General features: G+C 49.6%; 1 protein-coding gene across 1 annotated transcript; it reads left to right on the top strand.

Annotated features, from left to right (window-relative positions):
* The first annotated feature begins 463 nt into the window (after positions 1-463).
* On the top strand, positions 464-7,787 carry LOX (lysyl oxidase). The gene is made up of 6 exons (XM_029054759.2): positions 464-1,582; positions 1,776-1,884; positions 4,252-4,389; positions 5,746-5,902; positions 7,260-7,355; positions 7,668-7,787. The coding sequence occupies exons 1-6, from the start codon at positions 919-921 to the stop codon at positions 7,785-7,787; spliced, it is 1,284 nt and encodes a 427-aa protein (XP_028910592.1). The 5' UTR covers positions 464-918.
* The last annotated feature ends 6,074 nt before the right edge of the window (positions 7,788-13,861 follow it).

The raw sequence follows: 13,861 nt of genomic DNA, 5'->3' as shown, positions 1-13,861 counted from the left end.
CGGCCCCTCCCCAGCCCCCCTTTCCAGACTCTCCAGGCCGGTGACCTAACAGCATTTTTCCCCGTGCAGACTTTGGCGTCGCCCCACGTCCTGGCTGCCGGAGCGGGTCTGGGGCCGCTGGAATTCCCGTCCCCCCTATCCGCCCCCGCCCCCCGTCCTCCTCCCGGCCCCTGCCCCCCGCCAGCCCGGTCCGTTCGCCCCGACTCCGCGTTTTCCTCGCACGGCTCCTCCTCTCGGCCCTCGCCCCTTCGCCAGTCTCCGTCTGTGCAACGTGTCTGAGGAAGGGGGGGACGGGGGGACGGACGGAGGTGGGGGGGGGTGGGCGGGGGGGACACGGAGGGAGGGGAGAGCTGTCAGACTCGCACGTTTCCAATCGCATTACGTGAACACATAGCGGCGGAGCTGCGCTGCCAGAGGGTTTGTGTAACTTTGCAAAAGTGCCAGAAAGTTTAAAATCTCTCGTCCCCGCCCTCCGCGCGCCCGCCCCCCGGCATCAGCCCAGGGAGGACGGCGGCGACAGCAGAGGAGGGGCGGCTCTTCCCACAGCAGCGGCGGCGGCGGCGGCAGCAGCAGCCTTGGGAGAGGGAAGAGGAGCCCCGCAGCCGAAGGGGTCTGCCGGTCCGCTTGTCCGGCCCTCCGCCCGCCTGCTCCCTTTCTGTCTGCCCGACCACCTGTCTGCCCGTCTGCCTACCTGCCTGTCCGACTACCGCCCGCCCGCCTCTCCGTCTCTCTGTCTCCCGGCCCTTTCCGTCTCTGCGTCTATTTGTCTCCCGGCCCTTTCCGTCTCTCCGTCTGCCCGTCCCCCTCCTTCCTCCCGACTGGGGTCCGTTCCCCCCTTCCCCCTCCCTCCCCGCCTCGAGGAGGAATCGCGCCGTCACTGGCCCCGGTCCCTTGGTTGCAGAGGGAGCGCGGAGAGAGATGTCTCTCGCCCGGGCCGCGGCTCTGCTCGCCCGGCTGCATGTGTGCGTGCACCTGGCCTGCTGCCTGGCGGGGGTCTCGGGCCAGCAGCCTCAGCGCCCCCCGGCCCCGGCCCTAACCGCGGGCCAGAACGCCCCCCCGGCCCCGGCCCCGGGGGGCTGGAGACAACGGATCCAGTGGGAGAACAACGGGCAACGCTTCAGCCTGCTGAGCCTGGGTGCCCAGTACCAGCCCCCGCGGCGGCGGCGGCCCCCGGCCCCGGCCTCCGGCCCCGACGCCGCCGCCCCCCCCGCCCCGCTGCCCCGCAGCCCGGTCCTGCTGCTCCGGGACAACAGCTCCGCCCCCGGGGCCAGGAGCCCGCCCGCCCGCCTCTGGTTCCAGCCCGGCTACCAGCCGTCGGGTTCCCGAGCCGGGCCGGGGAACGGGACCGGCGCCGGGAACGCGAGCGGGACGAGGACCCAGCCGGGGGCCGGAACCCCGCCGGGCCGGAGCCCGAGGCCGGCGCTGCCCCCCTCCCGGGTGGACGGCATGGTCGGGGACGATCCCTACAACCCCTACAAATACTCGGAAGACAACCCCTACTACAACTATTACGACACGTACGAGCGACCCCGGCAGAGCGGCCGGTACCGACCCGGTTATGGCACCAGCTACTTCCAGTACGGTAAGCCGCCCTCGAGCCCCCCTCCGCCCCGGGTACACGACGTCGCGTCGCGGCTCCTCTTCCCCAGCACCCCCGGCCCCGATCCCTCTCTCTCTCTCCCCCCCTTTCCCCGTGGACCCCGGCGGCCGCCGAGGGGTCCGGAAGAAAGGCACCCGGAGCTGACGGTCGCGTGGTCGGCGGGCTGTCTTTGTAGGCCTCCCCGACCTCGTGCCGGATCCCTACTACATCCAGGCCTCCACCTACGTGCAGAGGATGTCCATGTACAACCTGAGATGTGCCGCCGAGGAAAACTGCCTGGCCAGGTAGGGATCGCGGTGGCCGCCGCCGCTGCTGGCCCCTGCGGGACGCACCTAGCTTGCCTCCCAGGAGCGGGCGCCCGGGGAGAAGAGGGGCAGATCGGGCCGGCCGGCTGAGGTGGAAGAGGAGGGCGAGGAAGAGGACGAGGAAGAGGGAGAGGAGTAGGGGGAGGAAGCCCCAATTTTCGGAGTTGTCACGGACCGACGGGCTGTGTGACCTCGTGCTAATCCCTTAACCTCTCCCGGCCTCACTTTCCTCACGTGTTACACGGGGATGAAACCCCACATCCTTCTACTCAGACTGTGCGACGGGGACTGTGTCCGATCTTGTATCTACCGCAGCGCTCTGTGCAGTGCTTGGCACGAAGTACCGCGCTTAACACAAACCCACAGTTGATGATGATGGTGGTGGTGGTGGCGGTGTCTGTTAAGCGCCTACTATGTGTCAAGTATCGTTCTAAGCGCTGGGGGAGATCCAGGGTGATTAGGTTGTCCCACGTGGGGCTCACAGTCTTCATCCCCGTTTTACAGATGAGGGAACTGAGGCGCAGAGAAGTTAAGTGGCTTGCCCAAAGTCACACAGCGGACAAGTGGCGGAGTCGGGATTAGAACCCACGTCCTCTCACTCCCGTGCTCTTTATTATTAATCTTAGGAGAGGAGAGATTTGACTCGGGACAAGTCCCATCGCGTGTTTCCCAAGGAACCTGAGTGTCCTCAGCCCACCCCGCCGTTAAAGTTCATTTTCATTCCATTGCACTGACTTCTGGATCCCCATTCCCTCGGCCAAGATCTATTTTCCCGTTTAGATTGGAGGTGGAGATTAGCCTGGCAGTTCGGGTGGTACTTTAGTTAGCATAGCATTTTATCCGATTCAACCGTTAGGTCTTCCCATCGGTTTTTTACAGGAGATCTGCACGGTCTTGAGATCAGGGACTTAACCAGGAGAGGGCGCACATTGTATGATTTTTTGAGGGGTTGTTTTTTCGGTCCCTGTCCCCTCCTCACCTCCCAATATGGGGCACTGTTGAAAGGAAAATAGGCTGCCGACTATTTAGACGGACTGGGAGAAGTTCCAAGATTTTCAGGTAGGCCAGTTCCAGGTGGTCCAAAAGTAATGTTCCATTGGGTTCTCCTTGCAAAATTGTGCAAGGAATCCTCACCCTCCTACTGGACACTCACTGCTCAAATGAATGCTAGATCCCAGATAATGGACCTGTCTTAGGCCTTTTGAAACTGTCACATTTGTATTCACTGCTTCACTGTGCTTACACGTTGCATTTTGACTCCCCCCCCCCCCCCAAACAGGGCCTATGTTCTGCTTTAATACCCTTTAGTAAGTTATGCCAAAGACCCAGGATCAATCGATTGGATTTAGTGAGTGCTTACTGTGTGCAGAGCACTGTACTAGGCACTTGGGTTGGGTTTCAAATGGTTGCATTCTGCCTCTGGCTTTGAGGAAGAGTGAGAAAAACAGTCTGAGGAAATGCATTTTCCCATAAAACCCAGTGAAGATTATTGGTCAAAACGATGCATGCTCCTAATTTCTGACACTCAGTGGTCACTTACCCAGCCTCACTGCCCTGGAGGAGGGCAGGCAGAGATGAATTTCCAGTACCTTTCCAGGGGTTGATTCCTGAATCTTGCCTCTCCTCACTCAGTCCACCACATTAAACTATGGTCAAACTTTGGTTGAGTTGCTTAGGACGTGCAGCAGAATCTATTCTGCCAACCATGATATTTCCACCATTCAAAAAGGCAATGTCTTCTCCTGGCCTCCTCTTGTTAAAAGTCATTCGGACAAGTGTCACTGTGCACTTTGGCAAATTTATGTGTCATCGACAGCAGTTCAGGTATGAATCCCCTTAAATATTCCATATCAGTGTCTAATGGGCCTATCCCAGTGCACTGCACATAGTAAGTGCTTAATAAATGCCATTGATTAATGGATCTATGGCACTATGGTCTAGTGGAAAGAGCATGGGCTTGAGAGTCAGGGGACTTGTATTCTAATCCCAGCTCTGCCATTTATCTGCCGTGCGACCTTGCAGAAGTCATTTTTTCTTTTCTTTGCCTCAGCTTCCTCCTTTGTAAAATAGGGATGATATGCTTGTTCTCATTCGTCCTTAGAACATTAGCCCTGTGTGGCACAGGGACTATGTCTCACCCGATTATTTTGTGTGTGCTTAGTATGATGTTTGGTGCACAGTAAGCACTTTAACACTATTATCGTTATCACCATCATCATCAGCATCTGTGGCCCAAGACAGAGAGGTTTCACTTGGTGTTAGTGATTGGTCGTAGGTCTATCAGTGTTAACTGTATTGGCATTTTATGACTCTTTCGCTCCATTTCCTCTTTTTGCACAATTACAGTTCAGCTTACAGGTCAGATGTCAGAGACTATGACAACCGGGTGCTACTGCGATTTCCTCAGCGAGTGAAAAACCAAGGCACATCAGACTTCTTACCGAGCAGACCGAGATATTCGTGGGAGTGGCACAGCTGTCACCAGTGAGCAGGGTGTCCTGGGGGCACTTTTTTTCATTCTTTCATTTTCCAGTTGGGTTCTGAGGATTGCTTCCCTTAGAAAGAAATCAAATTTAGTCCACAAAGTAAAAAAAAAAAATACATTACTGGGAAAATGGCTCACAGGTGGCTCACAGGTGGCCATGTCAACAGAAACCTGCAGACCAAAATCTTCGGCTCAACTTTCTTGGCTCAGTTTTGGAATTAGAAAAAATATCAGAGGAGCCCATGAAAATATTCATTTGCTTCCGACATCACCTAGAGGAGAAAATTATTTTAGTGGAGATATGTGTTTGGGTGGGCTTAAGTGTTTGTATTTGTGTATCTCAATATTTTGCTCAAAATCTACACTTTTAAGGTTTAGTTTTGTGGATATTTTTCAAATATCTACTGAAGGGTGATTGGGTCACTAACTCCCAACTGGTGTGCCATGGTACATCATGGGTAGAATTTTTTTTTTTCTTTGGTCATTTCTTCAGGGTTGATTTCTGATATTCATTTCAGCTTCTTACCCCTAGCCTGTAAGCTCCCTGTGGGCAGGGAACATGTCTACCAAGCTATTGTGTTGGACTTTCCCAAAGTGCTTAGTACAGTGCCCTGCACACAGTAAGTGCTCAATAAATACCATTGATTGATTGATTAGGGCTATATTGCTGACTTATAGTGGACTTGTGGGCCACTATGACTGCCAGATCATTTTCTTCCTAATTTGGAGTTAGTCAATTATTGCCTATTTATCTTGCCCAATGCCAGCCACACTGCCATAAGGTTGTTATGGAGTAAATGGTCCTGGCCCCGGGATGACTCAAGAGGGACAGTGCTTGAACACTGCTACAAATTGTCACCATCCATGCTAATCCTTTCTATAGGGAAAAAAATAAAATAATCTTGGCTCCTCGAGAGAAGAGTTTTCTTTTGGAAAGGAACTTCAGTAATTCCGACCTCCATGCTTGAAGGCAAGGGTAATACAAGCCTTCATTCCAACAGGTACAATTCAGGATGTGTTAATGCTTCCCATTGGGAAATGATCTTGGCATTGTTGGGAAAATCAAGACCCTTTAAAGAGGGGCCTTTCCACCAATAAAATAAATAGCGTGTATTTTCAAAGAGACTTTCAGTGCTACACCTTAAATTATAGAAGCAGAAAGCAATTACCCCAAATCCAGCTCTGGTTAGGCATTAAGGGGAAAAAGCATAATCCTCGCCATAGCGTAAAAAATGGAATTTGGCAGAGCATCTGTAGAAGAAAGCAGGAGTGGATGCTATTACTGGACTCAGGTGAATTTGGGCACACACATCCAGAGTTTAACTGCTTGTTTCCACCCCTGTTCGGGGCCACAGGCATTACCACAGCATGGATGAGTTCAGCCACTATGACCTGCTCGATGCCAGCTCCCACAGGAGGGTGGCCGAGGGCCACAAAGCGAGTTTCTGTCTCGAAGATACTTCTTGCGATTACGGATACTATAGACGCTACGCCTGTACGGCCCACACCCAGGTAAGACACAGCTCTGAAAAGGTGACCTGGCTGGCTTCCGTGGGGAAAAATCACATCTATTTCCTTTCTTGGAGCTAATCTGCCTCAGGTGGTCCCTTGGCCACAGTGAAGGATATCTAGGTCAGAGCTGCCCAGTTCAGGGCTTTTCCACCTTTTTTTGGTAGAGTCACTCAGTTAGTATTTGACCCTCACCCTGCACCTCCAGAGGGCCCCTGGAGAGACGAGGGACCCAGAGAGGACACTTTCCGAGGAAACGCAAACACTACGGGGACTTATCAAGGGGCTGAGGCCTAGTTCCCCCTGGTTGTGCTGTGTAGTAGCGCTAGTGGTTCTGAATCCATAAGAAAAGCCCTGGTCTCACCTAGTAGATAGGAACCACTATTTGAGGAGGGCTGGCTAAAAAAAACCCAGTCCATTTCCACCTCATTCCTGGGCCCTCTTGAGAGTAAGGTGGGGAGCGTGACCTTGAGCAAGTCACTTCACTTTTGTGCCTCAGTTACCACATCTGTAAAATGGGGTTTGAGACTGTGAGCCCTATGTGGGATGGGGACTTTGTCCAAGCTGATTGACTTATATCTACCCCCAGTGCTTAGGACAGTGCCCGGCGCATAGTAAGCACTTAACAAATGCCATAAAAGAAAGAGAGAAAGAGTGCCTTATAAGGTTCTGAATGAATTCTAGGCTCTTTTGACCTCTGCATTCTAGGAATTTAATTGCTTTCAAATGATTTATCTAAAACATGTAAAAATAGAACATCCAGCGGTCTACACGCATCTCTATTCAAATTTCCAGTGTAATTGATGTCAGATGTAGAGCTTTTTTGTGCTGAATTAAGCAATTTGAACAGATTTTATAGTTGGAAAACTTGTGCCTCTTCAGCTAAAGCTGTGTCAATGTTTCCAAGAGAAACCCCAATCTGTAAGTGGACCATATAATTTCACTCCAACTTGAATCTTGGCCAGGCATAGGAAATGTATTTGATGCAGGGCACAGATTGATCTGCAGTTAAGAGAGCTCAGAAGGCAACTTGCATATAAGATGGCAAGGAAACCTGCTAGCGATTTGAAAGTGACCATTTATATCTCTCTCCATCAGAATGCATAGAATTGTAGGGTTTTTTTTTAAAAAAAAAAAAGCGAAAAAACCAAAAAGTTTAAGCTTTAGAAGTGCTTCTGGGTTGGCATTTATTTCAGGTTTGGCAATTGAGCTGGGGATGCTTTCCAGTTTCCCAAAGGGTAAATGGGGTTCTAGGTTCATTTAGATTTGTATCAACATATTGCAATGCTGCAGAGTTAGGGTAACCCTCAGCTGGTAGATCCTTTAGGAACGCTCAGTTGCATTTTGTCCTTCTTTCTAGGGGCTGAGCCCTGGGTGCTATGATACATATGGTGCAGACATAGACTGTCAGTGGATTGATATTACGGATGTGCAGCCTGGAAACTACATTCTGAAGGTACGAGCTCTGAAAATGGTGGCCCTCGCCGTCACTTGAAGCTTTGGAAGGGACACTGAGGAGTCATCTAGTTCAGCCCCCTGCCTTCATGCAGATGAGAATCGTTCCTGTTTGTAAAGATCTCTAGAGAAGAAGATTCCCAAGATTTCCCTTGGGTTAAGCAACCCTCACTTTTATCTGACTTGAATCCCTCCTGCTGCAGGCTAAGCCAGTTTCTTCCTGTTCCGTCCTCAGAGGAGACGGAAAACGGCTGCTTGGCGTTAGCCTGTGGCAATCCGAAGCTGAGAAATAACCACCATTTGCCTTCCCTAGGTCAGTGTGAACCCCAGCTATCTGGTCCCGGAATCGGATTACTCCAACAACGTCGTCCGCTGCGATATCCGCTACACAGGCCACCACGCGTACGCCTCCGGCTGTACAATTTCTCCGTAAGCGCCTTTGGCTAGCATCTCCCTCCTCCCCAACGCAAACAGGGTCATTGACGAGTGGGTCAGTGTGGAGCCGGTGGTCCACGGGGCCAGGCCTGCCTCCCTTTTCTCGGCAACAGCTGCCCACAGGGAGCTGGAGACAATGAGCCCAATGGCTGCCCCCGGCTGACCCCTCGGGTTTGCGCCGGGCGCTCGGCCAGCCCAGGGATCCTCTGGAAGTCTGTGCCACTAGCATGGACCCCAGGAACACAGGCTGGCCCTGCTGGCTCCATCTTCCCCACCCCCGCCCCACCCCCAGTCCTCAGGATCCCAGGGAGACTGGATCAGTCCTCCACCGTAAGGGTTTTGCAGGCCCAGGGTGGCCCTGGACTGCCTCCTTGGTCCATGAACCAGGAACCCTCAAAGGAGCTGAAATGGACCTTATCGCCTGGGGGCCCGAGCCTGCAGCTGCTGAGCCTGGACTCCCCTCCCCACCTCCGCCCCCCAGGAAGTCCTGGGCAGGGCTTGGCTTGAGCAGAGCCAGACTTTCCAGCCGAACGATGTTTGGTTTGCCGCTCCCAGTTTCCTGTTGGGCGACGCGCTCCGAAGGATCGGAAACGATACGGGGTCTGTTATCCGCCGCTTCCTGGTAGCGGGAGGGAGCGGGGAGGGGTTGGGGGGTGGTGGTGGTGGAGGGGAACTTGGGTTGTCCCAAGGGGGGACGCTCGAAGGGTCTGGAGTCACGACCCTAGGAGAATGACTGACACTTGGACACCATGGCCCCAGGGCTGTGGAAAGCTAGATGGGTGGGCCGCCTGCACAGGGCTTGGAATGTTACTCCATTGAGTGGAGGGGCTGCAGGGCTAAGGTTGGTTCGTTCAGAAGGTACGCTGGCAGACGACTGCTTCTTGTAATTTATTTAGCTTTGCTTCTGCTCGGCCACCCAAACTGTATCTCAACTCATTCCGAGCTCCATAAGATCTGATCGTCCCATCAGTGTGGAGTCAGCTCTTAGACTCTCGGAATGACCATCAACCTTCCATCACAGTCGAAGGTCCGGGACCAACTACTGTAGGATTCACTCTGGGCAATCCGGTGCTCTGATGGCTTTGCCTAAACATCGAGCCAAAGAACTGTCATTTTGGAGGGGACAGACTCTAGCGGGGGGCGGGGGGAAGAGCTGTTTGTTACACATAAACAGGGAAAGGGGCCATGGCATATTGAGAGAAACGGTTAAGGTCCAATGGGGTCTGAAACCCAGCCCATGAAGCAGAAGAGGAGAGATGAAATGATTGATTGAAGCTGGGAAACCCAGCAATGGTCTGATTCGCTGGACGTGCATTGTTCTAAGTTTGATCTCCCTAGTAATGCACTAGGGGAACTTGGCATGATACTCCTCCAGCTGCCACGGACCCTTTGTGGGATGTAGGTCTAACCCGTCGCTCTGAAGGTGGGATTTGTGATTAGTAAAGGGAGTACGTGTTCCGTCCTTGATCTCCAGATCTGGAGCTATAGGTTCAACCTACATTTTAGTTGCATGGCACTTAATGGCAATCGTAAAAAAGAATAATGATGATCACAATGACACTTTGAATTTGAACAGAGCTGCATTTCTCCACGGGCTTTCACACTAGTGATCTCATTTTATCCTCACAACAGCCCGGTGAACTAGTTAGCGCTGGGGACTGTTCTGCTTGTTGTATGGATGAGGAAAGTGAGGCTCAGAGAAGTTGTGTCTTTTTCTGATGTCACATAGCCACACTGCAGCAGAGCTGGGACTAGAGTCTGGGTCTCCGGGCTCCCAAGGCCTGTGCTCTTTCCAGTAGGCCACACTATCTAGGGGCCTGCTTGTTTACACTGTCACAATTCCCAAAGGCAATCCGGCTCCCTTCCAATCTGGTTACACTTCCATTCACAGAGCCAGCCAAGCCCTCCGCCTGTTCTGGGGCTCTTGGAAGTCAGAATTTAAGACAGCAGCAATCAGCCTTTGGCCCGGATTTTAGTGACCTAATCCATTTTTCTCACATTTCCCCAAACAACGTGCCTTTTCCCAAGTTGGGAAAGACACCAGGGGCACGGTATCTTCAGGATAATGCACATTTCATTTGGTCGCACCTCAATTTTTCCAGGTTACCTCTCCGCTTTAGTAACTTTTTTCTTTTTTTCCTAGATACTAAGCAGCAAGATAATGGATGAATCAGCGCCCAGTGTTTTGAAGTGAAAATGATATAAACTTCAGTAAGATGTAAAACATTTGGCAAAAAAGCATAGAATATACCAAACCAAAGGAATTGTTCTGTTCAGAACACAAGAACTGCTTCACAGCAAAACCTGTAACTGGATTTTGAGCAACTAAATTGGCATTATTGGGGAATCTCTGTGTGTGTGTGTGTGTGTATGCATGTGTGCGTACTCTGGCGTAGCTGAGGGATTTGAAGATTTGTACCCAATGCTTCAAATTCCCCAGGTTCCGCATTGAAAGAGCTTCCACTCTGGGGCTCCCCAGGAACCCCAGAGGGCACACGGCCCATCTCTGCTGCCTCTCCATGCTATTGCTGAAGGAGCCAGGCCACTGATAGGCCTTTGGAATCTTGGCTGGCTCCCAGGAGGCCCTACCAAAGGCTGATGGAAAAACGACGCTCTTTCTGTTCCTAGCAAATTTGTGTAGCTGCATTGGTGCTGAGGAAACCCAAATATTATCATTGGCTTCAAAAAATATTAGTAGAGGGCAGAGAGACTGCCACATATGCATAAAGATAGCTAGTTCCACCCCTATCTAAAATGCATGTTTACATTTTAAACACAAATAGGAAAATCTTTTTCTTTCTTCCTGGTGTAGAGCTGAATTTTGACCCAAAACTGATTAATGGGGACCAGAAATTAAGGAACTGACCCACCTGATGCAAGTCTAAAATTTTGATGGTTTCCTTCCCTTCTCCGCCTTGCCTATATATGGAGGTGGTCAAGACGGCTTTTTTAGCCAACCAATCCCAGGGCCAAGGCAAGGAGCAGGGATCGGCTTTGAATGGATGGTTGTCCAGGGGATATAGAGTTTGACGGGCAGTCCCCGAGGCTGTAATTGAACAAGTCAGTGAAGTGTCATCAATAGAGGCTGTCTATTCACATCCAGAGTCCAAGCAGGTCTCCCAAGCCTTGACTTTGCCTCTCAGGGTTGGTTGGTTTGGTGGTTGGTTGGCTTTTCAATGGCGGCAAAAAGCCTCTATTTAACCCTGGATTTCATTAGCGGTACATCTTGCACATAATGCTTTTTTGTTTTTGGCATGCCTGGCCAGTCAAAAGTGGACCCTGAAATATTAGAAACATTCTCCATCTAAATCAAGCAATCAGTGCTATTTATTGAGCGCTTACTGTGTGCTGAGCACTGCATTCTAAGCACTTGGGAGAGTACAATATAACAGAGTTGGTAGACATGTTCCCTGTCCACAGTGAGCTTACAGTCTAGAGGGGGAGACAGGCATTAATATGAGTAAATTACAGATATGTACATAAGTGCTGTGGGGCTGAGGGTGAGGTGAATAAAGGGTGCAAGTCCAAGTGTGAGGGCAATCAATCAAAATGGATCTATGAGTCAGTGGTATTTATTAAGTGCTTACTGTACTTGGAAAAGTACAATAAAATAGAGTTGGTAGATGTGATCCCTGCCCACAAAGAGCTTACAGTCTTTGAGGAGGGGCTCAGGCAATAAAATAAATTGCAGATAGAGGGAACAGTAGAGTATAAGGATATGACCTTGCAGTGTGTGCAGTGCATGCAGTGCTGGCATGTTGCGTTGGGTCAGGCAAAAAGCAATCTCAAGGCAACCTCAGTCTAAATTTACCCAAGGCAGGGAGTTACAATCAGGGATGGCAAAGATAGAGAGTGGTTCCTGGAAAGCAACGGGCTAAGGGGTGCGAGACAACAGCTGTGATCTTATTGTTAAACTGTGAAAGAATTTGCCACAACAGAAGTTAGGCAATTTCTGCTTTTTGATATGGGCAGAAGGTGCAGGACGAGTATTCAGAATTTAAAGTTGAGCAATCTTACCCATTTGAGGTCAATGATATTTGAACAGCAATTGGCAGACATGAACATTATCAAAAGGCCCCCAAACAATATATTCTCAAATGTTGCCAGAAAACTGTAAAATTGAACAGAAGACAATTAATTGTCAACTATAATGACTAAGCAGACCTTGGGTTTATGGAATGGAACATTTTGAAGAACGAGTCAGTATCTGAACAGTGGAATTATTTCTTGAATTTACCTAGGAGCTTTATATCCCTTCACTGTTTTTAAGATTGCTCGCAGGTTCTTACTCAAATAATGATCCTTTCTGCTAGAGACAATCTTAATACACCTGTTCTTGACTACTGTCAATATTATTACTGAGCCAGACCCACACCTGGAGCCCGAGAAGCATCATTTAACTGAGAATGCACTTGTGCTTTAAAACCAGGTTTCTTGCCCTGCGAGTTACATACGAGACATGCAAATGCTGTTGTTAGTACACTTGCCTTACTGGAATGAATTGGAACAACTCTAAGCATGTTTCAGACTGAAATTTTATTCTAAGTTTCTCAACTCCATGGTTAGAGAAAAGTCAAGCTACAAACCATCATTCGAAAAAGCTTAAAGACTTGTGGGCTGCTAACAGACACAAGTGCCCAACTCTCAAAACAGCTGCACTCTGATGAGAACATCTAGCAGTTAACTATTCATGGTTGTTTGGGGAAAAAAAAACCCAAAACATTTTCATCAACTGCTTAGGGACCCTCCCTTTCTCCCCATATATTTTGCACAAATTTTTAACCTGCAGTCGAAACCCTGACCGACCCCAGCCAAAGAGCACCCCGGTTCATGGGTCTGTGCCTACCCAGCACTGCCAATAATCAATCAGGAAATGGGCATTTTATCGATTCCTGGGACACTATTGAACAGAATGGTCCAGCTCTCCAGGCAACGACAGATCCAAAGAATTGTAACTCCCAAAAGGGAAACAAGTGGCAGAAAGTCCACATCGCAGTTCAGGATACTGTAGAGCAACTGGCTTCAACCCACCAAAGCCATGGAAAAAAAAATCCAAAAAACACAATATGATCTGTGAAAATAGGCTCTTAGACTCACCCCCATATTCTAGTATCGACCATTTGGTGTTCCCTCTCTGGGGAGGTCTGGGAAAGGTCAAACAGAATGGAGATGATAGAGAATCAGATTCAGATATATAATCAAATGCCAGTTGGAATTTTTGACTCTGTGGGTAGGATCCAGACTCCTAACATTTCCCTAATCTGTTTTCTTTGTTGTGGTGGTTCACTATACTGAAGGAAACACTTGCATATTTCTAGAAAAAAATCTCTTTATTTTTGATGTAAGAATTTTATAAAAAGTTTCTATCATGTAATCATTTTACAAGGTGTGGAAATGGAAAGGCCGACCATGGGACCACGTCCAGTGATTATTTCCCTCGGAAAATCTCATTCCCAGTCAACAGAGGACTGAGGAAGAATGAAAGTCAGCAAAATGAGTGCAAGAGACATGCCTAGGAGAACCTGACTCTACCAGAAGGGAATAAGCCCCTTTTGTGCTCTAATGAGCTTTTAAAATAGTAATAAATAAAAAGGATTAGACTTAAGGACATCCAGGTGACAGCAGATATTTTGGTACCAATCAACACAACTGTCCATTTTTCTTGTGTACCATAGTTTACGGTGTGGTATTAACTGGCCTGGACAGCTAATTTATCTTCCAATTAATAGCAAAAAATGCCTATTTTTATTTTTGTGAAGCTTGCTCACCCCCAAAAGCAAATTTGATTCAGAAGCTACCAAAAGTGATCTGTCCTGGGCCTCCCCGAAAGATTCAAAAGAAGGTTTCAAAGGTGCTGAATTATTTCAACTTGAATGTAAACCATAGACATCTCTGCTAATAGGAGATGTGTCTAATGTGTCTAACTGTTACAAACTCAGTGAAATGTCATTTGGCATGGCAATGTTTTGGAGTTTTCAGTATCTCCCTCATTCTTTAGGAATACTATTTTAAAAACCTTTGCAACTTTATCTAAAGAGCTCTTATTTAAAATATTCAGACACTAGCTTTATA

The sequence above is a fragment of the Ornithorhynchus anatinus genome, chromosome X5, assembly GCF_004115215.2.
Source record: "Ornithorhynchus anatinus isolate Pmale09 chromosome X5, mOrnAna1.pri.v4, whole genome shotgun sequence".
In the NCBI taxonomy this organism is placed as follows: Eukaryota; Metazoa; Chordata; class Mammalia; order Monotremata; family Ornithorhynchidae; genus Ornithorhynchus; species Ornithorhynchus anatinus.
The sequence above is the reverse complement of the archived record's forward strand: the minus strand, read 5'-3'. Positions and strand labels throughout refer to the sequence as shown.

Bases quoted from the DNA above. Each gene is read 5' to 3' on its own strand.
- LOX (XM_029054759.2), top strand. From the start codon at position 919: ATGTCTCTCGCCCGGGCCGCGGCTCTGCTCGCCCGGCTGCATGTGTGC. The intron at 4,390-5,745 runs GTGAGCAGGGTG...TCGGGGCCACAG, and splicing joins GAGTGGCACAGCTGTCACCA to GCATTACCACAGCATGGATG. The intron at 5,903-7,259 runs GTAAGACACAGC...CCTTCTTTCTAG, and splicing joins CCTGTACGGCCCACACCCAG to GGGCTGAGCCCTGGGTGCTA.